Source organism: Rattus rattus, chromosome 9, assembly GCF_011064425.1.
Source record: "Rattus rattus isolate New Zealand chromosome 9, Rrattus_CSIRO_v1, whole genome shotgun sequence".
NCBI classification, from domain to species: Eukaryota; Metazoa; Chordata; class Mammalia; order Rodentia; family Muridae; genus Rattus; species Rattus rattus.
In genome coordinates, this window is record NC_046162.1 from 85,146,397 (window position 1) to 85,172,373 (window position 25,977).

The 25,977-nt window shown below is 40.8% G+C and overlaps 1 protein-coding gene across 9 annotated transcripts in view; it reads right to left on the bottom strand.

Moving 5' to 3' along the window:
• Bcas3 (BCAS3 microtubule associated cell migration factor) overlaps nt 1-25,977 on the bottom strand; it is a 451,135-nt gene that overhangs the window by 228,094 nt on the left and 197,064 nt on the right. For all 9 annotated transcript variants that reach the window (XM_032912992.1, XM_032912993.1, XM_032912987.1 and 6 more), the window contains 3 exons: nt 11,857-11,957; nt 6,088-6,284; nt 4,787-4,884 (listed from right to left, as the gene is read on the bottom strand). In XM_032912992.1, coding sequence (XP_032768883.1) covers nt 4,787-4,884; nt 6,088-6,284; nt 11,857-11,957 — 396 coding nt within the window. The remainder of the gene's footprint in view (nt 1-4,786; nt 4,885-6,087; nt 6,285-11,856; nt 11,958-25,977) is intronic.

Genomic DNA, 25,977 nt, shown 5'->3' on the forward strand with positions numbered 1-25,977 from the left:
AATTTCAAAGCTGAAACAGACTGTATAAACTTAGCTCAATTCTTCCTTTAATTAAAGACTATGTTAACAAGGGTTTTGTCTGTTTGTGACTGAGTCTATCCAGGCTGCCCTTATACTCATAGTTTCAAGCAATCCTCCTGCTTCACCCTCACAGGTAAGTGTGGGGCAGGTGCACCTAGGAAGTGCTTTCATTCTGAAATCACTTACTTTTAGGTAGAGCTGTGAAAGGAGTCCCAGCTGTCCTTGTTCTTGGCACTACAAGCTTCCAGAGCTAGTCTGTTCTCAGGAACAACCGTTTTCACTTGGAGTATTTACTTTAGCCTTGTCTGTGGATATTCTCAAGCCCATGCAGGGATTATCAGGAGCCCAGGTCCCAGCTTGTAGTCTTGGACACAATGTAAAAGTGCATTGCACTAACAACTTAACACTCATGTCACTAAGACAAAAGGACTGCCACTCCAGTCTCATTGTCAGCGTGTCACACTGCCTCAGGCATCGGCCATACGAACATTCCAGCTTCATGCTTTTCTAAGGCTCAAATAGAGGTTTATATTTTGTTTTGTTGACTTATTCTCTAAAACTTAACTTTTAAATTTTATACAGATGGTAGGTGTTCAAAGATTGAGAGCAGATATATTGCCCATACTTAACCATTCCTAATTTAAAACGCTAGTCTTATTGACTGAGTTTGGCTGCTCATAGATCAACACTTGAGTCATCGTCTCATTTCACCCTTCTTAATCCTCTTACTGTTCCAACACAATCTTTGAAGACTCAAGAGACAGGCCTCGAGTTTTCGTCACTTTATAATCACACTCAAATGTCTGGAACTCCGTGACTTGTAAGCCTTATCATTTATTCAAAGAACTACCTTTGTATTTCTAAAAAACGTTATGTATTTTAAATTTGGGAATCACTTTAGGAAATAGCTTGAATACATCTCTTAGAAGTAAAGAGAAGACAAATTCTGTGTAGGAATTCTCATTTTCCACTTGAGAGTTCAGAGAGCAAGGAGCTGGGTAGAAAAGATGACCTTTGAAAGTTCTAGCAGAACTTACAGACCATAAATATAAATAGTTCAGCTTTCCACAGTCAGCTGCACTGTAACCACTGTCCAGAATGCTGCACCAGTAAGATCTTCTCGTCAGCACTGTAGATGGTTTAGGATTATGATGGCCAAGAAGGTCTACCTCCGATCCGAATGGCAACTGTGGATCAACTTACAAGCTCTGTCTCCTGTGCATGAAGGTCGGAATATCTGTCCTTTAATCTCAGTCCTTTGAATTCTGTGTTGGTAAGCATCAATCTCTATGCAAACCAGGACACAATGAGGATGACCTGGATCTCCAAAGGCTCTTATTTAATTATGTAAATCAAGAAAAGACGACACCACACCACCTTTAAAGTAGGGTGGACAGACCAAGGAACAACAAGCATGTGTCTGTGTTCCCTGCGTTGGGAGAGCTGAAGCAGGATGGCTGACTGCATGGGAAGGCTGACTGTAGGAGGAGGGAATGGAGAAACTAAGTTCAAATGAGACAACAATTAAAATCGCTAAAATAGGTATAAACGATGAGAAGAAATTCTTAAAGTGAACAGATAGAGAACATGTGAAGAAATTAACCTAAAGCTTTGTTCGAAAAACTTATTTAGGATTCAAAAACACAGTTTCTTAAATTATTTGGTGTGTGTAAATATGAACAATTAGTTCAAGACCTATTTGTTTTGGGTAGCTTGTGCCTTAGGGTAAATTCCAAAGACTCTGTTCCAGAATCAAAAACAATGTCCGCTCACCAATCACCTGTGGACTCAATGAGAACCTAAAATGCAGAAACAGGATTTTCCCTGTGCTTACACCACTAAAGTTAACAGGCTTTGCGAGTGAGCGAGCGAGCGAGAGAGAGAGAGAGAGAGAGAGAGAGAGGAGGAGGAGGAGGAGGAGGAGGAGGAGGAGGAGGAGGAGGAGGAGGAAGAGGGAGGAGGGAGAGAAGGAGGAAGTGAGGGAGGGAGGGAGAGAGAGACTGTCTGTCTGTCTGTATGTATCTGTACATGAAGGAATATAATGGTAATTAGTATGTGGTAAATTGTGAAAGAAAACTCTTAAGCAAAATGGAACAATATCTGGCTTATCTCTTTTGGTTTCAACACACTGTCCTTTGTGTGGTGCCACAATAACACAGAGATAGATAAAATAAAAATTCCACATACAAGGTTTTAAAAACTTCCCCCTTTATTACTTTATTTTGTGTGAAGGAGGTTGTAGCTGCATATATGTCTATGCACCATGTGTGTGCAGTGTTCACAGAGGCATGAAGAGAACACGAGATCCCCTGGTATTGGACTGACAGATGGTTGTGAGATGCTATGTGGGTGATGCAAACTGAGCCCGTGTCCTCAGGAAGAGCAGCAAGTTCTCCTAGCAGAAGAGACATCTTTCCAGCTCCCAATTACAAGGTTTAAGTAAGATATTTTCACTTTGAAATTTATTATCCGTCAGAGAATTTTACATATAACATATTAAATCTATTTCACTATCTTTGGGAGGTTATTATATAAAATATTTTTGCCCCCCCCCCACAGAGTTAGATAGAGAAGTTTCTATCCCAGAAACTGAAGGCCAGCTATAAAACATGCCACAGAAAAAATGAAAAGAAACCACACGAAGCAGTGTAAAATGGAAGGAGGACCCGCAGAGCAATGGGGTCTGAAGAAGGAGGCCCACACTGGGGATTTCCTGTAAGCAAAGTTCGCCAAACTCCAAAGACACAATTCAAATGTGTGGGCCATAATGAAAGCTGCATTTCCTGGTTCAGGGACAATTTCAACAATCTATTGCCCTAAAAAAAATAGTATCATTAGAATATACCCATAAACGTCTTTCCACAAAGAACTACAATCACTCAGTCTCCCTGTGTTAAACACTGGCAGTACAGTAATTCTGCTAACAGCAGCGGTCTGACTCATGAACACGGAGGCTGGATAACAGAATATTATATGCTCAGCCAAAGTAATGGGTTGGACAACACAGACTCTTTATCAAAAGGGGCCGAACCATGGGAGGTGGCCCAGGAGAATTACTCACAGAAATCTGATTCCCCATGGCTAACGTCTCTTTGCACAGAGCTGGAGAGAGCTGCATACGTGCTCACTGTACTGGCTGGTTCATGAATGAAACACAGATTTCAAGAGGGAAAATGGGCCTAGAATAACAACAGGGCTTAGGCACCAAAAAACTCTTTCTTCCTCAGAAGGTCGGCAATTTCATAAACTCTGAGGCCTTGACAGCAAAGGAAGCAGATCAAGTGTGAACACCCACTCAACTGCTATTCAAAAATCAACTTAATTCTGTTTTTGCTAAACAAACAAACAACAATATATAATACAATGGATTAAATGGTTCACTGCACTTTTTCTGTATATGTGAAACAACTTAACCTAAAGCTAAAAGTATTTTATGATCAACATGTATTATTATCTCAGGTTACCATATCAAATGTGCCTAACACAGGGTAATCACATTAATAACACACATTACTAGTACCTAATAGTTTGAGAGGAAAATTAATAATTTTGCAGGGTTTAAGAATGTAATAAAGGCCTCATCTTAACCAGCACTCTGTTAGCATTGACAGATCAAGACTACACAAATGTTTGTTCCTTACTGATCTCAAAAGTCCCGTTTGATGATTGGACGCAGAAATGCCAGTATGGCGCTCCCCCATCTGCCTGCCTGCTGCATGCAACACTCATAGTTTTCAACTTAGAACAGAAAACAGAAGGCGCTTTCTAACCGAAACCCCCACGCTGATGTTAAGGTATGAGCTGGCTATAGGCTGCACGGTAAGATCTGAAGTGCAATCAGTGAGCAAAAAATCAACAAACGATTCGTAAAAATCAGAGATCAGACAAAGTCCACACTTACTGAGCTAGTCAGGCAGCAGTCTTGTAGTGCTTTCCTCTCTGTTTCAGTTTATGCCTCAATCCCATGAGCCTTTTTGGGAATTTTGAAACCACCATAAGGCTAAAATTTGCTCTAATCCAACTCTTTGACTACTGTGGAATTACTGATGAACCCACATGTGGGAGACTTGGGACACAACCTTCCATTGAGATCTTCAGACATTCCCCACCACAGCGACGTTCTCCCTTTCCTCACTGATCTTAGACATGAGAAAGGCATTGGCACAAACAACTCAGGGATTCACCAGGCTTTGTCCAGAATACCTCTATAATACTAAGGAAATAACCATCGCCAAAAAAGTCAGCAATGGTTCCTGTTCCAGAAATTAATGCGACACATGCACAGGCTGATTGCAAGGCTAGGAAATGAGTAACTGTACTAGACATAGCAGGGTTAAGCTGATGACTTTCTAAGCTCCATGCTTTCCACAGTGAAACTCACTGAGACAGCATTTGGGCTGTCTCTGCTGCCACACATGAGGCACGCTGATACTCCACGGGTTGAGTCAATTGAATCCATACATTTTATTTATGCTCTCTGTCGAGGTTGCTGCTTGACATTCCAAGTGATCAAAGGCAAACAGTCATCAACCCCGTAGCCTTCGATACTATGTTCATTACATTTAATCAAGGGCCGGTTCCACTCCCCAGCCCCCAGCCCCAATCACAAACACTAAGAATGTACCCAGCAGTTTTCAGTAGCAAACAGAGGCACACCGCTGTATAAAGACGTAGAAAACTCCAAACAGCAAAACAAAAGAGCAACGAAAATGAGTATCATCCTCTGTAATGTATAAGAAAATAAAATGCTCTGTAAGCATCCTACCTGAGGCAGCATCGATCACTGTGGAAACTCCCCTTCGATCAGAGACTGGACGGGATGACCCTGGCATGCTGACTGGGTCAGAGCGGACCGGCTGGATCCTGCAATGCAATTTAATTTAGTTCACATATGTTACTGGCAAGGAAACTGTCACTTCCTACAACAGACCTTAAATCATGAATGCTGGTATGGCTCACTGCATTAAAGAACCATCCCTCTAATAGCAGACAAAAAAGGAGCTACAGCCCTGAAAACAACTCAAAAGCAAAGCTCTGAAAAGCCGTGCATGCCGTCCCCCACTCAACTTCCTCAGGTTAACTTGTGTGGTTTGCTGGAGTAAGAAAGGAGTTGAAAAGTTAAAACTTAAGTAAAAAACAAACAAACAAACAAAAAAAGGTAACAGAACTGGAAAAGCAGCAAAATACTTTACAGTGAATATTTTCCAAAGCAAACATAGAAACAGCTCTAACACTCTTCAATTTCATGAAAAGAATCAGCTGAGTTCAGTAGAAGACAGCAATAATTCAGGAGAGAGAAAGAGAGAGAGAGAGAGAGAGAGAGAGAGAGAGAGTGTGTGTGTGTGTGTGTGTGTGTGTGTGTGTGTGTGTTCTCTTTGTGTAGTCCTGTCTGTCCTGGAACTCTGCGTAGATAGACCAGGCTAGCCTCAAACTCATTGAGATTATCTTGACTTTGCCCCCCAGGGGTTGGGCTTAAAGATGTGCATGACCACATTTGGCCATAATTTTAAAGATTTGTGACACCCTCATCAATCATTACTGATGGTTACTTTATTTAGAAGGATAAGACAGGATAACAGGCTGTGTTGTACCATAGAGGTCAGATAATGCAGCTTCTAAAACTTCCATAAAATTATCAATAACAATGTAGTAATCAACTTGAACCTCCACAAACTGGCTTTTAAACACAATATCAAAAGGCTAGCAAAAGAAAGAATGCTGAAATTAAAGATGTATGCAACTACACCAAGTCAAAGTTTATTAACTGGTTGATAATTCTGACGGAGATGCAGACTGGACTCATTGAAGGTAACCCACTAGCCATATCCCGAAGATAAGCAGATATCGTATTACATTAAAACGAGCCCTTCGGCATTTACACGTATGCACATGTTCATTTCAGAACTAAAATATGTGATGCATCGATCAGCTTCTACGTGGTGACAACAAAGGACAGGTCACAAATGGAGTCAGCAACAGGACACTGTGAATACTGCAGAGGAAACTCATTTCAAAGGAAGACTTGAAACCTGTCTTGCATGTAACTCCCTGGTTCCCCTCTCCTACCTGAGGCTGTTAAGATCTAGATCATCTGTATCAAAGTCCAAGAGCGGCTGTGGTGTGTCACTAGGTCCATGAGACTGTAACACAGAAGAACTCGATGATATGACCGTGGTCTGGCCTGAGGGGTGGATGGTTTTGAACTGGAACTGTGGACCCATCCACAGGCGCCTGTGGGGTCCAGTGTGTGTCACAATTTCAACCTGAAAAAAGAGACATGGTCATTGTTTCAAGGTACTACAGCCTTAAAAGGACAATTTCCCTACTTTCCATTGGAGTAAAATGAAGACAGTCAGAGCAAAACACAATCAACATATGACCTACATTGACATTTCTGAAATCCCTTGACTGGGTTTCATCGATATTAAGAATAATTAGTAGGGGCTGGAGAAACGACTCAGTGGTTTAGAGCATGCACTGTTCTTGCAGAAGACTTCAGTCCCCAATACCCACAATGGGTGCCTTACATGGCTTACAACACTGATTCTAGATGATCAAGCACTCTCTAAACTTTCACGGCAGCTGTACTCAAGCACGTGAGCCCCATACACAAACGAATGTGCACAATTTAAAATAAAATCTTAAAAAACCCAATTGTTCCCACAAGAACCATACTATATAGAACAACCCTAGTATCAGGTATAAGAAGCCTTGTGAATTATTGGTCAGAGGTTTCCAAGAGACTCACAAAACATTATAGACTATTGCTATGGCCCTTGTATGTGCCCCAGATGCGAAAGGAAGACACCATGCACTTCAGAGACAGAACCTAAAGGGTCTGAGCTTGATCTGACCTGAAGGTGTCTTCCCTGAGACTAGCTTTCACGTACCAGGATTTGTCATGTGAGCTTCCAGCTATTCAAACCAGCTATGACACCTATGAACCACAACAATGACCAGCAGGGTACAAAAACATTAAGGGTACACTAGTGGCATAATCTGCCTTGGCTGTAAGCAGTGCTCTCTAATTGAACTAAGATCTGCTTAAAAAAGGAAAATTGTCCCTGGTACTGAAAACCTAGCCAACTACCTGGGACTAAAACAGTCATACAATTTTGTGGACAACCTATAGCATCCACTTTACTAGGCCAGCACAACCTCTAACTATATTTTCAATATTTATCATTATATCTACAGATAAGTTAGTTCTCAACTTTCATCAAGGAGATTTCTCTTTGCAACAGAAGAAAGATCATTACAGAAAACTATAAAATATCAAACTGCATGGTATGCACTCATTGATAAGTGGCTATTAGCCCAAATGCTTGAATTACCCTAGATGCACAGAACACATGAAACTCAAGAAAGATGACCAAAACGCGAATGCTTCACTCCTTCTTTAAAAGGGGAACAAGAATACCCTTGGGAGGGAATAGGGAGGCAAAATTTAGAACAGAGGCTGAAGGAACACCCATTCAGAGCCTGCCCCACATGTGGCCCATACATATACAGCCACCCAATTAGATAAGATGGATGAAGCAAAGAAGTGCAGGCTGACAGGAGCCGGATGTAGATCTCTCCTGAGAGACACAGCCAGAATACGGCAAACACAGAGGCGAATGCCAGCAGCAAACCACGGAACTGGAACAGGACCCCCATTGAAGGAATCAGAGAAAGAACTGGAAGAGCTTGAAGGGGCTCGAGACCTCATATGAACAACAATGCCAAGCAACCAGAGCTTCCAGGGACTAAGCCACTACCCAAAGACTATACATGGACTGACCCTGGACTCTGACCTCATAGGTAGCAATGAATATCCTAGTAAGAGCACCAGTGGAAGGGGAAGCCCTTGGTCCTGCTAAGACTGAACCCCCAGTGAACGTGATTGCTGGGAGAGGGTGGTAATGGGGGGCGAGGATGGGGAAGGGAACAACGATATAGAAGGGGTGGGGAAAGGATTGCAGGGGATGTTGGCCCGGAAACTGGGAAAGGGAATAACAATCGAAATGTAAATAAGAAATACCCAAGTTAATAAAGATGGAGAAAAAAAAGAATAGGAACAGGAGACTGGGTGCAAGAATGGTAGAGGAAGGAGGTCTGCACTTCCTTCCACACTGACAGAGCCATGGACAAGTTCTACTGTTGGACACGTATACAGATGAGAAAGGCTTCTGCACTTCCAATGACCACAAAATCCCTCACCACAATTCCTGTGCATGAAGGAAGGACACTGAGCACCCATACTCTTCCAGAGGAGGGAAGGGTTTGGTTTGTACAAACGCTTTCCAAAGTCTCCAAGGGACATCCCTGAGGATTGGTTTTTATATTGACAATATATGAGTTGGAATGTAATGAGATAGTTGTATTGTTGCTGATCAGAAATGAAGAGATTCGGCAATTTGTGTCTGGTAGACATGGAGAGAACATTTGAAAAACTTCAACTCCAAGTTTCTCCCTGAAGAAGCAGCAAATTGTTCTGTATTTTTGAAAACACCAGTATCTCCTGAGCTGACTGGCAAATACAAAATGAAATTAAAGCAGTTGGACCCAGCCATTGATATTTTTAATGAGATGGTAAGACATAACAACGATAATAACTCAAACTTAGCTAGGTACTCAGGTTGACTCATACTAGGACAAAACAGTCTGAGGCAAATGGGAGTGACAAAAGGAGTGGAGGGATATTACAAAGATTAAGCAAAATTCATGGAAATAAATTAATCTGAGACCAAAAAAAAAACCATCAAACTGCAGAGTTGTGGAGCGCAGTCCCAATGCATATATATCTACAGCATGTCTGTACATCAAAGGCTCAGGGACGATTATGGAAGAGGGGACTCAGAGGCAGAGGTACAGGAAGTTTGCTGTGAGATTGTGTCTCCCATAAAGGTATATCCATAACGTCTCACCAACATGGCAGCCTAAACATAACCTACACAGGGATAACACCAACAGACATGCGAATATGGAAGGGGGAGTATTCTGAAAGCCTCTACACGAAACACGACAAGCAACTAAGGCATACCGCAAAATAGTCAGCCTGGAAAACGTATAAGCAACATCATACAGATCGAGCAGTTGTATTTATATTTTTGTGAATAAACACACACTACCACTACCAATAACAACAATTAAAGAGAAAGAGGCCATGAAGTTTAAAGAAAATGTAAGGTGGGGAGAGTTGTACATAGGAGGGTTTGAAAAGAGGGAAGGGAAAGGGGAAATAATATAATTCCATTATTATCTCAAGAAAATTTTAACCCAACATTGTAGAAATATACATACATTAACAAACCCACAATATACACACCACATCATGTATCGAAAACACAAAACTCACATGAAAGGAAAAAGAGTTGAAAGCTGAAAATATGGGTTGTCTGCCTAACGTAAAGACTATCAGATCTTTAGGGCTGACATATTTGTAAATTCAGCTACGTCAGTATTTACCACAGGCGGGCATGAGATGACAGAAACTAAGCAATTCTTTCACGTTCTGGAAAAATGTGCAGTTGTTCTTGGTTCTCCAACGCTAATTTTATATCACTTTTAAAATCTATTTTTTTATGTGTATGTATCTGTGTCACACATGTCACACGTGTGAATGTGCCTACGGAGGGCAAAAGATAGCACAGGATCTCCAGGAGCACAGCTACAGGCAGCTGTGAGCCACCTGATGTGGGAGCTGGGGACTCAGGTCCTCTGGAAGTCAGTGTTCTTAACCACTAAGCTGTCTCTCCAGCCCTCACATCTATTTTTAAATTAAGGAGCTATTATGTTTTCTCTCATGTAGCTGACACTTGATCAAAATGTTTTCTCAACTGTCATAAACATTGACACAGGGATTTGCTCACAGTAAAACAGTAATTCAAACTTTTATAAGCATCACACTCTACGTAAAGGGTGGGGGAGGTGCGAGGATTATACTCAATAGTGTGAGAAGAAAAGTAACTGAAGAACGGGGGATGTCACTACAAAATGATCTTACAAATAACAGCTTATACAAATCGTAAGCAAAAACCAACTATACTTCTGCCAGTCTTGATCCTGCTGTATTCACTCTGTGAAAAGGTTTAAGAAGCAGCTTCCCACATTCCTGAGTCCTTGTCCTGATCACTTATATTTAATTACTCAGATTATGACAATTAAGTCTGAACAAAACACGACTGACGAGGTTTGGAGTGTGACTGTGTGTGCAAGTTTGAGAGCGTGCAGGCATCCGATCTAATGACGGGGAAAGACGCAGATCAAGGACACGGATTTCTGTTTCTGGGAGTTGAATTCAGCAATGTAAATTAGGCCACAGATAAAGAACTGTGTGTATTTTAAGCTCAAAACCATCAGTGTCACAGAGCCGAGAGGTGAACAGATGCTTGTGCAATCTCACTGAGGCGAGAGCCAGATGTTGCCATGCTCACGCTCCTGTTGTGTGCAGGACAAACATATTGTATACACTTTCACACTGAGAGCACACATTACCCCTGCTTCTAACAGAAAAGCTGAAGTGAAGGACAGTGGTTTCTATGCCAGAACTCTTGGACCAAGCTTGTGCAAAATGGGACATTTTGTCTTGAGATCACAAGGACAGGAGGGGCCTCAGCATGTGGGGAGCCGAACTATTGTTTACTGAGCATCCGTGAGCAGAGCTGTGGTAAAGGAATAAATATACACTATGTAGAAATGGTTTATGCCTCCAGTTTCTAAAGCCACATCAGCTTTCAGCCTATCTTCCTTGAGAATACCACAAAGGGTTCCACTTTTCAGAGGCACCTGTGTGATAAAAGCTGTCACACTGGTAATGTGATACAGGTTATTATCCTCTCCAATGATGTCAGACTGGAGACAGACACAACAGCATCTGTAAGGAAGTCACTGTAATCGCTCCACTGTGAAATCTGCCCAAGTCTCTTTTATTTCAAAGCGCTGTTCTTGAAGACACAGTCACCTAGTAAGGCAAGGAGTGGTTGACTGAGGCTGTTTTAGGGATGATTTAGAGGCAGCATGGCCAGGAAGGGATTCCAGCAGAAACTACGCACAAAATCATGCTCAATTTCCCTTACAAAAGCATTTGGACATCTTGTATGCTCTCCATCAAAGCAAACATTTACATGAGCAGAAATATATGTCAATAAAATCCAATGTGTAAAAACTTAGGGGGGTTGGGGATTTAGCTCAGTGGTAGAGCGCTTGCCTAGCAAAAGCAAGGCCCTGGGTTCGGTCCCCAGCTCCGGAGGGAAAAAAAAAAAAACTTAGAGCAATATTTCTCCCATTAATTTATTTATTCAGTTTATATCTGGATTGCAGCCCCTACCCTCTCTCAGTTCCCTATTCCTCTTCTCCTCTAAGAAAGGGAGGGCCCCTGTGGGTACTAACCAACCCTGGTACATCAAGTCACCACAGGTCTAGGCACATCCTCTTCCACTGAGGCCAGACAAGGCAGCTCAGCTGGTGAAACAGAGTCCATAGGCAGGCAACATAGTCAGGAACAGCCCCTCTCCAGTTGTTGGGGGACCCACATGAAGACCATCTGCACATCTGCTATGTAAGTGTGGGGGACCTTGGTCCAGCCCACGTGTGCTCTTTGGTTGGTGGTTCAGTCTCTGAGAGCACCGAAGAGTACAGGTTAGTTGACTCTGTTGGTTTTCTTGTAGAGTTCCTATCCCCTCCTGGTCCCTCAAACCTTCCCTCAACTTGAGACATTCTTAATAAGGAAATACTCATAAAACCTGATGACTCAGAGAGAGTTACCAATTCTCTCCATTTTCCCGTAAGGAAAAGAATAAACACAGATTTCTGCTGTCACTTATTGTAGTAGACCCAATATATCAGTTTTACCTGGGATAGCCATTCTTCATCTTCCTGTCCGCTGTGGTCAGATGCTAAACTGTCATAGGACCCATGTCGAGTAATGGGGCCAGGACTTCCAGGGGGAAGTGCTACAGGAGAAAGAAAGAAAAAGGACTTGAACCTTTCCAAATTGCACACTGCAGATACAGATAATAACATAGTCAGCTCAACTACACTCTATAACATAAAACACGGGAAAATTCAAAGAACGAATGATCAAGCAAGTTCGTAGAAATATTTCCAATTAACAGTAAATGCTGGCTAGGCTTGTTGGTAACTGCTACTGAGCTACTCAGAAGGCCGCTGGAGGGGATCTCCTGAGATTAGCTGAAGCCAAAGGAAGAAGCTTCATTAAAACAAACAACAGCTATGGAAAGTCAGTATCGAGAAGACAGTGAAAGGAGCAACTAAACGCATCAGAGCGCCCACAACCTACGTTCACTGCGGTGATACACCTACTGGAGGGTGGCTGGCTACGGATTCAAAGAGCCCAGAACCCATTCATTACTTTTATCAATAGTGAAGGCATAGAAATGTATGACGTTTGATTGAGAAACACTTTCAAACACAGCAAAAACTCATTTATTTAAATAATTGTCTTTCTCGGCTATTTCAAGTAATTTCCATAATTCTTCAGCACTAAGATATAGTTGAAACTAGTCTGTATTCTTCTACGAAGGGAATCTTTAGTTAGTAAAAACGATGGATGCTTTTTCATTGATCGGTGTCTGCTTGTTGGAAACAGGTTTTGTTGTGTTGTTGTTGGTAGTGGTGGTGGTGGTGGTGGTGGTGGTGGTGGTGGTGGTGGTGGTGGTGGTGGTGGTGGTGGTGGTGGTGGTGGTGGTGGTGGTGTTTTTAATGCAGCCCAGGCTGGCCTCAAAGTTACTCTGCAGCTAAACTAAGCATGGGTTTGAACTACACAAGGTCTTACTGTATACCTGTAGCTGATCTGGAACTCACAGAGATCCTCCTGCCTCTGCCTTCTGAATGTCATGCCCAGGTTTGACTTGTTGCTGGGATTACAGCATCTGAACCAGCACTAGGTTTCTGCAGGGCCAGGAATCCAACCAAGGGCTTCCTGCAGGCTAAACGAGCACTGAACCAGTCCAAACAATAACATTTCTAACAGTCCCTGAGTTCCTTAGGCGCCTACAGCCTCATTGTTCTTCTTTAAGGTACAATTATTCCTGGTTTCTATGTATCTCTCTCCATCCCTACTTTAAAAGACTTCATTTTTTAAAAGCACTTTTAGGTTCACAGTAGAACTGGATTTCCTAGCCCCCCACCTCCCTTCTAAGAAAAGAAGCAATGGGGATAACTGGGAAACAGAACAAAAGAAAAGATATGGGCTACAGGGGAGGGAAGGCAGGAGATGAGCAATAAAGAAGCATAAATTATGGCAGGTAACAATTTCACATCCAAATTTTCCTTAGGCTAAACTGCTAAAAAGAAAACAAGCAATTTAAATATTCTTCATATTCCATGAAATACTTAATGCGTAGTCCCATGAACAGTAAAGACGGTGCCAATCTTATTTGATGATAACAGATAAGGTATGGAGAGAACCAAATCATAAGGAAAAAGATTAAAAAGAAAAAGAAAAAAGAAAAAGACAAGGTATGACCCAAGGCAAGATTTTAAAAGACACAAATTTTATCTAAACTTGTTTCAAGAAAATAAATGAGATCAAATTTAGTGATTATGTCCAGACATAAACATAGTGCTGAAATGTAAGATTTGCAATAGGTCATTGACTGCTAGCTCTTCAAAATCATGGCTCTCTAGCACAGCCATACTGATGTTTAGCACGAAGCCCAAATGATCACAAAGCCACACAGGCACATGGTTTATGATGGCAAACAAAAGAGTAACAGCAATTTTCCATTATTTTCCATTGTTTCAACATTCTTTTGTAACTAACTCTGCTATATACTGTACAGATGGAAAGTCAACTGATGTTTTCAAGAACGGTGTTGCTGAATCATTCATCACCTTTGATGTTTGTTTGATTCTTGTCACAGACAGAATCAAGGGGAACCCTCAATCAAACACTTACTAGGACCTCATGAAATTGTGGACGTTATGGTTGCAGGGATGGACTTAGGGCTTGGATGGAGTGGAACTACAGCCAGAACAGCACAGGCCTTGGGCTGGCAGCTTATTGGTTTACTGTGCCATTGTTATCTGGCTGTGGGTATGTTTGGAATTTCCCACAGGGGTTGGGGAGGATGAGGAAGTGGGGTGGAGGAGGAGCCTCTCTGTCCTGTCTGCTTTACAAAGGAAGTAGTAAATATTCTAAATATACAACTCAGAAATGAATTCTTTGTATATGTGAAATAGTGACAATAACTAAGTCTCCTTTAAACTGCCAGAAGGAAAAGACAAGGAAACCGTGAATTTGAATTACAAACTCTTCATGGATATTTTAAGGCTTTTTGCTCACCAGTTTGCTCTGGAAATATCACAATACAGAAAATTAAATAAAGTGTACTTTCATATTAAAAAAATATCTGGGCTGGAGAGATGGCTCAGCTGTTGAGAGCACTGAACTTTCTTCTAAAAGTCTGGGGTTCAATTCCCAGGTCCCACATGATAGCTTATGGCTGTCTTAACATCTGTTCCAACATCCTCATACAGACACACATGCAGGCAAAACACCAATGTAATAAAAAATAAAAATAAATTTATAACAAAACATAAATGAATATCCTTTTTTCTCCACTATACTTATTGATATTTTAAACGTTCTCCAATCCCAGCAGGGAGGGTATTCGACATTTATGTCGGAGGGTGGGAATTAACACACAAAACATTTATGTCTTAGGAGGGAGATCACAGGGAAAAATAACCTCAAACATTGAATCAAGTAGAAAAGTAGAAATAAAAAAAAAAAAGTCAAAAGTAAAAGTCTGACTAGACCAGGACTACACACTTTTAAACCATTCCTTAGGATCAGAAATGAAACCAGTCCTATGCTGAGTGAAATGGAATGTGGTTGGGACATGACAGAATCTCAACTACTCAGATAGAAACTGCTTCACTGCTGAATGGAGTTCAGGAAGGAAGAAAACCATCTGGTCTACCACCATGTCACGATGCTCACTTGGGCAGGCAGAGCATTTCATACATGTGTAAAAGTAACAAGTGAAGTTCAGAGGAGCACAAGAATGGATGCTAGGGAGCACTGTGTCTATTAATAACCAATAATCTCATTGGAAACTGAGCCATGTAGTTGATACCAGAAGGGATGAATGTCACCAAACCTTATGTTACAGCTTTTTTAACACAAAATTCAGATGCAACATTAGAAAGGATTACAATGATTCATTTTTACATTTCTAATAATGTACGCATAAAGATCTCTTTCAATTTTAAAATGAGAGTTTTCACTGATTTTTATGTATGTGTACTTGAGAGAATGTATGTACATATGTACGTATGTATATATGTATGCGTGTATATATGTATTTACATACATAAGCCTCATACATGCAAGAGCCTACAGAGGTGAGAAGGGGCTTACTGATCCTTAGGAACCAGAACTACAGGCAACAGGGGATGCCATATGGGTGCTAGGAACGGAGAGCAGGTCCTCTGCAAGGGCAATAAGCATTGTTATCCATTAAGCCATCTCTACAACACCAAAAATGAGGCTATTTTTGATGTTGTGTATCTTGTAAACCCAACTTGAAAGAAACAAGATACATACCGACTACCTGAAGAAAAATTGTTAGCACTTTTACAAACATCAGTCTTTTGATTTTTCTAGATTTAGTTTATGTATATGAGTGTGTTGCTTGCATGTATGTATGTGCACCATGTGCTGTGCCTGATAGCTTCCCATGGAGTTAAGAAAAGAGAGTAAGATTCCCTGGACTTAGAGTCACAGTTGCAGGCCACCGAGTAATGCTGGAACCCTGCAAGAGCACATGTGCTCTTAACACCAGACAGCATTTCTAGTCTTTCATCAGCTGGTTTTCTAATAAACAAAGTAAAGGAGAAGGAACTTCAGCTCACCGTTTAAACCCCTACTATTACTATAGAATAAACAGTGCATCTTATCAAGCTACAAGCAAAGGAAATACTGTCAATTTACTTTAGAATAGCACTTAAAAATCTCCAGGCAGGCCCAGGAAGAGCAGATCATTCCATGGGAGCTGTGAGCCAGACTGTTTATAGTGTGTTCTCAGAGGAGCAGACATGCAGAGAACAAGTAAACAAAAACAGAAACAAACCAACAACCTCACCTAATGCATTTTGATATCAGCTGGTGGCATATGAGTGTACACACAGGACTAATTTCAAAGAGCCTGAGATGGGGGGATGCTCATCAAACATAACTGAACTGCTGACCTCAGACAACCTCACTTTCCTACTTTAAAGCTATGCTGATAAACCAAACGAAATTTAGATCCACTTAAGAGCACAATGAACAATTTGAAATGACATTCTATGTGTCTCAGGAGCACCAGCCAAGGTCAGGCTGGCAGTGGATGGCTGGGAATACGCTTTAGATTCAGGGTCAGAGTGTTTGTTTCCATATCCTACGAAATCCCCACGTGAAGGAAAATGATGAAAAGCCTCCCCACCCCCACCTCACGCTGACGTACTTAGTGAAGACCTAAGAAGCCAATACTGCGCCAGCAGTTTTTAGTCCTTTAGGTTATTCTAGGGAACAATGAGTCTTTTTCTAGCTACAGAGAACTTTGTGAATCCGATGACATCATGCTGCCCTGAATGAAGCAGCTCCCACCAAAGGTTCACCCAAAGGGCAATGGTGATAAACTCTCATTCAAGGACAAACTTTCACATATACTTGGTTCTTATTAAAAGCAGTGTTTATTTCGCAAGCATACAATATGACAGTGCTCTGAAGCAAACTCTGCTTCCAATGAGAAAGCACTTCGGCCTCCAAGGAGCGCCGGTGGGCAAATGCAGTTTCTTACCGTCCCCAGAACAACCAAACAACAAAATGAACAAGCCATTCCCAATGAACCAACCATCCCAGAAGAAAGCACAACCACCACCAATCTGCGCCTAAAGTAGTAACCAGAGTCTAAACACTTAAAGCATTTTATACCTAGCAAAGTAACCAAGTTTGTTCATTTTCAATGACTATGAAAAAAAGGAGAAAGTCATCAGCTAAAAAATAACACTCCTGAATAATAATACCTGAAAAAATGCTTAGTACAAGAATACACTGTTACAGATACTAGGAGTGGAGCACCAGGAGCGCACTGAATTTCTGAGGTGCACCTCATTTCGGACATGCTCATTAGCAAGCGTGCTTTACAACAGCCCAACAACAGCAATGTGACAATACATACAGGAACAAGCTTCTCTAGCGTTTATATTAAATGGATCAATGATCTTCCCTGCACCTTGGCCCTGGGGTACCATAGATGCTCACTAATTAATTATTAAAGTTTTCTAGCGCTCAGTCATTGCCCATCTCTGGTTTCACTTTCCTTTTCTTCTACATTCCCAGAAGAACAGTCACAAGCAATGTATAATTAGAAAAATGACATATACTTATTGTTTACAAGAGAATACACTTCCCTGAATAGCCTTCAACTCCGGGTACATCTTATCCCTCTCTCGCCAGTTTCCTTTTCCAGATTCCCAAAGTCTCATTCCATCACATGACTAAAGGTCCTTTCATTTGTTATTCTTGTTGCCCTAGAGGTCATTTTGCATTGTGTGTCTGGACAAGTGATATCTGGAGGCAGCCTGGCAGGGCTCACCATGGCCGTAAAGATCTCATAAAGTAAAGAACATAATAACAGAGCCTAATGGACTGCTGTTCTGGCCAGATTAGCAACTCTGCTGAGCAAGAGTTCAAAACCATCCCAACGCACAACTTGGAACTGAACAGACAGACTTTGACAATGTCTTCAAGACATCCGCAACTAAGGTCAAGGAAGAGCTACCCAACCAGACAGATGCCCGCAATGCCAACTTAATAAGTGCATTTGCAACTCACAGAGCAGAAAACTTCAACACACACATTAGTGCAATGACAGCAGTATAACTAAAAAATAAATCCACCCTTACATCAGTAACTATAAAATCTTCCTTGATTCAGTTCAATTATGTTTGATGAGCATCCCTCACTCATCTCAAGCTCTTTGAAATCAGTCAATGTATGTACACTCATATGTCGCCAACTGACATCAAACTACACTAGGTGAGGTTGTTTGTTTCTGTTTTTGTTTACACTATCATATTACAGTTATGGAGTCTACACAGCAGCAAAAGGCTCTGTCCTCACCTGAAGAGCAGTAAGACCAGTGACACACCACCAACCACTCAGGAAGTAGTGAGGAGGTTAAAGGACAGGGGAGGACTTTTCCATTAAACAGACCATGATGCATTGGAATTTGTATGAACCATGTATCTATATAAAAATAGGTACTTAATCCAGATTTTAGGAGTAAAAGAAGGTCAATGAATAGGGTCAGTAGAGCGAGTCCAGCCAGATGAGAACTGCAAGAGATCAAATGCAAAGTGAGGGGTGACTGAGGCAGTGTAGAAAACCAAGAAACTCACTGTGCTTGGATGTGTGTCTCCCCCACTGTTTTAGGTGAAACAAGGTGCTACTTCGCCTTTGCATATACAACTGTCTATATACATATCTACCTATCAATATTTGTATTAATATAAACTATATAATTATGTATTTACTTATATATAAAATATATAACAAATAAATAAATAAATCCACTTATATGTAAAATAATATGAAAAATAACTCCCTGTTCAAAATGTGTGACCGCAATGAGGAATGGTTACTTGTGAAGAAGCACCCAGGTTTAAACTCTATAAAGAATCAAGAGCTATACTTGGGCCTGATGCCACTAACCTGAAATCCTAGCTTCATGGGAGTCTGAAGATAACAACTGTACGTTTGCAGAGAGTTAATGTAGTGTCTTCCATACTTTACTTGTTTATTGCCGAATACTATTCTAGGAAAGTCTAGGTCATTATATGGCAAGAAGAAATAAATAGACATTTTCTCTTGCCTAAGCAAAAGAGGCAAAGTTATCTTGGCATGAAAAGAGAAAAGCTTTTAGACCTAGAAGACACCAACATTTTTAACCCACTGAAAGTAACATATTTCAGAATCCTTATAAATAATCATTAAAGATACACAATGTGTTCCTTTAAGTCCAAACAGATCAGTTAAAAACACAGAAGCTAGAAAATCATGCTAATGATCACCTAACGGCTCTCTCCAAAAGCAAGAGAACAGTCTGCAAAGGTTGATCTTTCACTGTGACACAGTGGCAGCCACCGGGAGCTCTCCAAACCACTGAGTCCATGTCTTCTGTAGTTATAATCAACAGACATATAGTGAAGTACTCTGGGAAAGGGCACAGCAAAAGGCTTCCCTCTTACATCGTGCACACATGCATGAAGCAATTCTTTTAAGAAACAAAACAAGGGCAGGTACCCAGTAGATCAACAAAACAACTTGCCGTACTTTGTGCATGCTTGACCTTTCCTAGGATTATTTTTCCTACATTTATTTGTCTTCCAGTGCTGGTGATCAAACACAGAACCCGAGAGGCATCCCCATAACTGGATCTGTACCTTCTCCTGGGAAGACTGGCCATCATTTGACTCTTTTCTTAGCTATGGAATGTGCTATATGAACGAGGCTACATATTTAAAGAGCCACAGTTGAACTAAATCAGAAAATGGCTTTCTAAAACACTGCTTTATGCAACCCCCACTGTTGTGTGCCTTCCATGCCTTTATGTGAAGAACTCATACGCTCTGATTCCCATGCCTCCTGTCTGACATTTAGTGATCCCCATGGCGATGTCTGACGGCTGGTTTCTGTCTTCTAACAACCTTCTTTTTCCTTCCTCCTCCATCACACCTTTCCTGTTCTTTACTTCATGTTTCTGTTTCTCATACATTTCTTTTATAACTCATAAAACTTTAATTTTCTTGGAAAAATAAGTTATTAGTATAATACAAATTTATTCATTGTTAACTTAAAAAATATTGAGTTAAAAATGAAAGCTGTTCCAACCCCCTCAACTCAATGAAACAAATGTTCTTCTGACACTTCAGAACTTTAAAATTAAGAGTCTACTCATTTTAAAAGTTTCCAAGTCTTCAGGCAAATATCAACAGAACATTCTAGAAATTAGACTTTCAGTATAAACAGACAGCCAAACTCCTTCCAAATTATAAGGAGAATGAAGACAATCAAAGCAAAGAAGAAAAAGGAATTTACATTTTAGGTAAGAACCAATAAACCAAATGTTCCTTGTTTAATACTTTGGAAAATTCACAGAATGCTACAGAGCCACACTTGTTGCATGGCCCACACAGATCTGATACCAGTGCCTTCCCTGTGCTGCTGCTGCTTTACCACAGAGATGGTGGGTCTATAATGAAGTCCCAGGACTCTGCAGAGCCAAGGACTTCATTCCTTGGTGGCTTATAACAACACCACCCTCCTGCCCTCTGCAAACTAGAGGCGACGTTTTTTAAATGAGCAATCTCATTTAATCTAACAAACCTCTAACAGAGGCCTCGTTAATTCCCATTTTTAAAAGGAGGCAAGAACATAGCAAAGTTTTAAACTATTGTTATAATTATTTTGGCATTATTAGGAGGATGGAACCCGAGGTTCAATTCTGTTAAGCAAGTGCTTAACTACCACTGACCTATACAATGCTAGCAAGCTTTCCACTTTAATTGAAAAAGAAGGAATGAACACTAGTAATCCTAGGAATAAAAGAAACTATGAAAACATTGTTTAAAATGCATGGCAGTTACCTCTGAGTCTCTGTTAGAAAATAATAGGCGGCTGATCAGACTCCCCTCCACCGTGCCCGGTACTATGTCCTTCTCTTTTTACTAGGTTAGGTTCTGAATTACTTAAAGGTTTATTTACTTTATTTTATGAATATGCCTGTTCTGACTGTATACATACATGTAGTTGGTGTGCATGCTTGTGAGCTGGCATGTGGGGGTGCTGGGAACCAAACCCAAGTCCTATACAAGAACAGTAAATGCTCTTAACTGCTGAGCTTGCTCTCCAGCCTTCTAGGTTCTGAATTTGTATAAGTTTCAGGATAAGTTGCAAAACTTTTGGATAAAGACTGTACAAGCTGTAGAGTCGTCAAGGAGTTTCTACTGCCTAATTATAAAGATGAGAAACCCAAGGCACAGAAAACACTAACTTAAAGTAACCATGGATGGAAATGGAATCATTTCTTTCCAAATTTCCTGTTGCAAAGAGGAAGGCCCTACCTTCTGTGCAGAACTAAATAAGAATAGACACACTTAGAGCAGGGCACAGTTGAGAATGGAGCCCGCCCAAGAGCTGAGCTACCTGGTTCTCTTGGTCTCTTCTGGAGTAAGAAAAGATATTACTCAAAAGAACATCATTGTTTTTACAAAGCAGAAAAACATTAAGTCCTTACGGGACATCCACAGAGAAGTGGCCCAGAGGTGTGGATGCACGTGTAAGAAACACTGCGTGAGAGGAGAGCCTGGCTGTATCAAGATCCATATTTATATGATTACATTTCCCACAGCTGAGAGCAGCTATAATTAATGGCTTTCCATCCCCTTCTTAATGCAGCCATTTGTCAATTCAAAAACAGAATGCCTGATCAATTTTGATGTATTTGGTAAGCAGTTTGTCAAACAGTACTATAATCTAGTTAATATATTAATTCTTGCCACAGAGAGAATGCTAACAACTATTGGGTTTTCTGTAACTGGTTTGGAGAGAAATCTGTGCCTGGATTCATGGCCATGCTGAAGCCAAAATCAAATCACTCTTTTATTTCCTTCATGATCCATCTGTCCATGAACTGTGAACTGGAAGCAAAACCATTAGCTGCTATGCAGTGCTTCCTGAGAGCCACTCCGAATTCTTAGCACAAAAGAAACCTTACGTTGGGAAAAGACTAATTTTAAGCGACCAAGAATCTCAAGAGCAACCCCGAGTCTATGAAGGATGGTGGCTCAGTTCACTCACGATTTCTAAGACAGTGTATATTTCTGTACTGGTAAATGTACAGGGATTATAGAGGAAACAAAGCACTTCTAGAAGACAAATTTTCTGAATTAGAATAAAAAAAGAGTAGACACTGAATACTAAGTTTATGCTCCTTATACCAGGTTCTCACTGGCCCCTTTCTGAATCAGGGAAGAGAAGGAAGAAAAATAACCATATTGACTTGGTATTTATTAAATCTCTGTATTTATTAAAAAACCTGCAGTGTAAACTAATCCTCCAGACTCAGACATCCCACTGCCTATGTCTGCTGAGAAAGGTGCCCTATGTGTCAGAAAAGTACACTGAATATTTTTCTATGACCCAGAGGGCAGAGGTCACTTATTATAAATGGATAATGAGACCTAATGTAGTGCTCTGAGGATGGACAAAGAAAGGGTCTATCCACGGCCCCTGGTGGATTGGTTGTTCAGGCTTTTATTTCCTCTGTACACTTAATGGAGTCAAACAATTGACAGAAATTCTATAGAGAAGGCTGAAACTGAGAGAAACGACTGTATTCTAAGTCTGACAGACACATACAAATAGTGATCCTGAAATGGCGCCAGAGCTCCTGCTACTGTTAACAGAGAAGACAGCTGAAGCATTCCCCTAAATTCCCATTTAGTCATTTATTAGCAATTAACCATCCTGATGGACGCGATGGCACATCAAACCACCAGCTCCTGCCAATACCAACCCATTACGTCACTGTAGAGACGCCAAGCCCTGTCGTTACATTCCAGCCCCATGGTTTTTGGAGAAATGGTGAACATATATATTGCTGGTACCTCTATCTTCTATCCCCCTACCCATCTATGATAAAGCACAATCCATGGCAGAAGGATCTATTTCAGAACCATAAATGTCACTGGAACAGGGTAAATGACATCAGATGCACTGGTCTTAATGGCCAACAGATTTCTGACCAATATTTTCCTTACTCTCGATCAATGTCCTTTACCCGTGAAATCTGCTGAGTCATTGCAATAAATATTAACATTATCAATAGGAAGGAGTCTACTCTGAACTATACTTGGAAACATCAGAGGTTGTAAAACAATCTGAAAGGACACAGAGATCCTGTAAGAGCACAGGAGGAATTCTGTAACATTAACAGATATTGCAGGTTAGACATCACCTCTTGTAGACACTTTCCCTTTGTTTCATTTCATTTTCAAGAAAAAAAAAAAAAGAGTAACAACAGGAATGTGATTTGCATGTACAAAGATTAATTTGATGCTCCAGGTAAACACAGGAAAGGAATAGAAACATGGATGCCAAGTCCAGGTTTCTGATACAATGAGAACTTTCAAACTTATACAGTTTAAGTTAACCATTGCACACCATTTTCATACTGGGAACTAATAATTTCATAAGTTTCATCAGGCTATTGAACACACATAGACCAAATGAGACCCTATAGGTCTTCACCTTTAGCTTCTTACAGAAAAAATACTATGTTATGAAAATAATATCTCTGTGGAATAGCATATGCCAACTGCACAGTTTGAATGAGTGAATATGCCAGTGTAATTCACGACTAAGAGTCAAACTGTCCAGGGCACCATGACACACCCTGTGGCCAACAATGGACTATAAATACCCTGTAAATAAGCTCTACATTACAAGTTTCCTCTACAGGAGAAAAACACTTCACTCTTCCCTTTCCACCTCTCCCGGTACTGGGCAAACATTTATAATGAACAATGCAAGGAAATACTGCTGAGTGCCTGCACCGCACTTCATATACCACACCACAAGGTGACCCAGGACAGCAAACCATCACAAAACGACACTGAGGGAGGGCAGCACAGAAGAAAACTGCTGCATCGTTGCATCGTTACCTGGTTTTCCCTGGCACTGGCACTGTCAATCACAGACAAGAGGGCTGTGTGTGCGTGCGCGTGCGCGCGTGTATGTGTGTGTGTGTGTGTCTGAGAGAGAGAGAGAGAGAGAGAGAGAGAGAGAGAGAGAGAGAGAGAGAGAGAGAGAGAGCCTGGAACACCTGAGGGAGCCACAGATGTTAAGTGCCATTAGATTTTATGCCATTAGATTTTGGGTCTGATTTGAGTGGAGTGGAACTGTGCCACCATTCTTCATTTTTAAATAAGAAACTACACGGCTTAATTTTTATTTTACAAGAACTCATAAGAGACATAAGATATTCTGAAGAAGATTCAACTTTTAAAGCATTGGAATTCTTAAAGGCTATGGGGCAAATTTAAAGTTACATCGCACTTTATATTGTAATATAAGTGTGAGATCATGGGGATCAACAAGAAAAGAAAGGCCATAGCTTAGCAGGGTGTATCAATGTGTCACACTGAGAAGACTTAAACGTATGTATAATGGCTAGACATGGTTGTCACATGGACATAGCTAAGAGGTATGTCACAATTGAGAAATTGCCTCCATCAGACTGGCCTGTAGATGTGACATTTTCTTGACTGCTAATAGATATAGAGGCCCTAACCACTGCAGGTAGCACCACCAGTAGGCAGGCCTGAGCTGTACAGAAAAGAGAGCTGAGTGAGACCACAAGCAGTGCTTCCTGACTTGTCTTCTCTCAATGGTGGGCATAATCTTTGATTCCTTTCATGTTGTTTATGATTATGGTACTTATCACAGCAACACACTTTCAAGCCATACAAAGGCCTTATTCAATTTGTTATCATATTTGTGGATGAATATGGTTTCGTGGTTAAGAACACTTGTAGTTCTTTCAAGAAGTACTAATTTGGTTCCTAGTACCCACATCTGGTGATTCACACCAGCTGCAATATCAGAGAATCCAATACCTTCTTCTGGGCTCTTCATGCAATTGTGCAAATGCATGGTCTTGTACAAACACACACATACACATTCTCACTTTATATTAAATTGTTCCGTCAAAATGAAGAGTTACCATGTACCAAATTTCCAGAGATAAAGTCTCCTTTCTCCCACCCCAATGGAGCTATCAATTGTGAAAATTTTTGAGGTTGCTTTTTTCTCTCTCCTGAATTTGATTTAGAGTTATCAAACTATAGCATATACTAACAATTAAGCCTTTCATTTAAGAGAGATGCAAAATTCTAATACCTGATATGCTCCAGTTTAAATTCACGCAGTTCAATATGCTTTATAATGTTTATGATTTTTCATTGGAGTATGGGTGCACATGGGATCATATGACTATGGATTATTTAGGAAGTGCTCCAAAGTTCAAACCTACACCCCCACGGGGCTGGGACCACAAAAGCACTGAAAACTATGCTGTGGCTACATGACTTTTTATGTACTATTTGTCCTCTAAATAAGCTTTCAAAAATCTAATCTTTAGGCACTGATTTAAATTTACAAGTAACAAGAGGAGAACAGATTAAGAACAAGCTACCAAGTCCTTTGAACTGGCACTCAAATCTGATTGATGGCTACTGGGCACTGTAAGGGTTAGTTTCCCTTTGTGTAAGGAAATATACTACAGTGAAATGAGCATGATTTAAAAAAAAAAACATAATAAGAACAATAAATCTCTAATCTCTTCGATAACTTTATTTTTATAAATTTATTTATTTATATTTAGGTATAACACACACACACACACACACACACACACACACACACACACACACACACACCATATATAGGTACTTTTGGAAGCTAAAACAGGGTGTCAGATCCCCAGAGTGGGAGTTACAGGTATTTATGAACTGCCTGACAAGGGTGGTAGGAATTGAACTCAGGTCCTATGACTGCTTTTCACCACTGAGTGATCTCTCCTGCTCATAATATACCTATTCTTGATTTCTACCTCTACTATCTAAAAACCTTCTGTGGAGTTTTATTGCTTTTTGAGACAGGGTTGCTTCGTGTAGCCCTGGCTGTCCTGGAACTTACTCTGTAGAACAGGGTAGTCTTGGGCTGGAGAGATGGCTCAGTGGTTGAAAGAGTGCTGACTGCTCTTCCAGAGGTCCTGAGTTCAATTCCCAGCAACCACATGGTGGCTCTCAACCATCTGTAATGAGATCTGATGCCCTCTTCTGGTGTGTCTGAAGGCAGCGACAGTGTACTCACATACATAAAATAAATAAATCTTT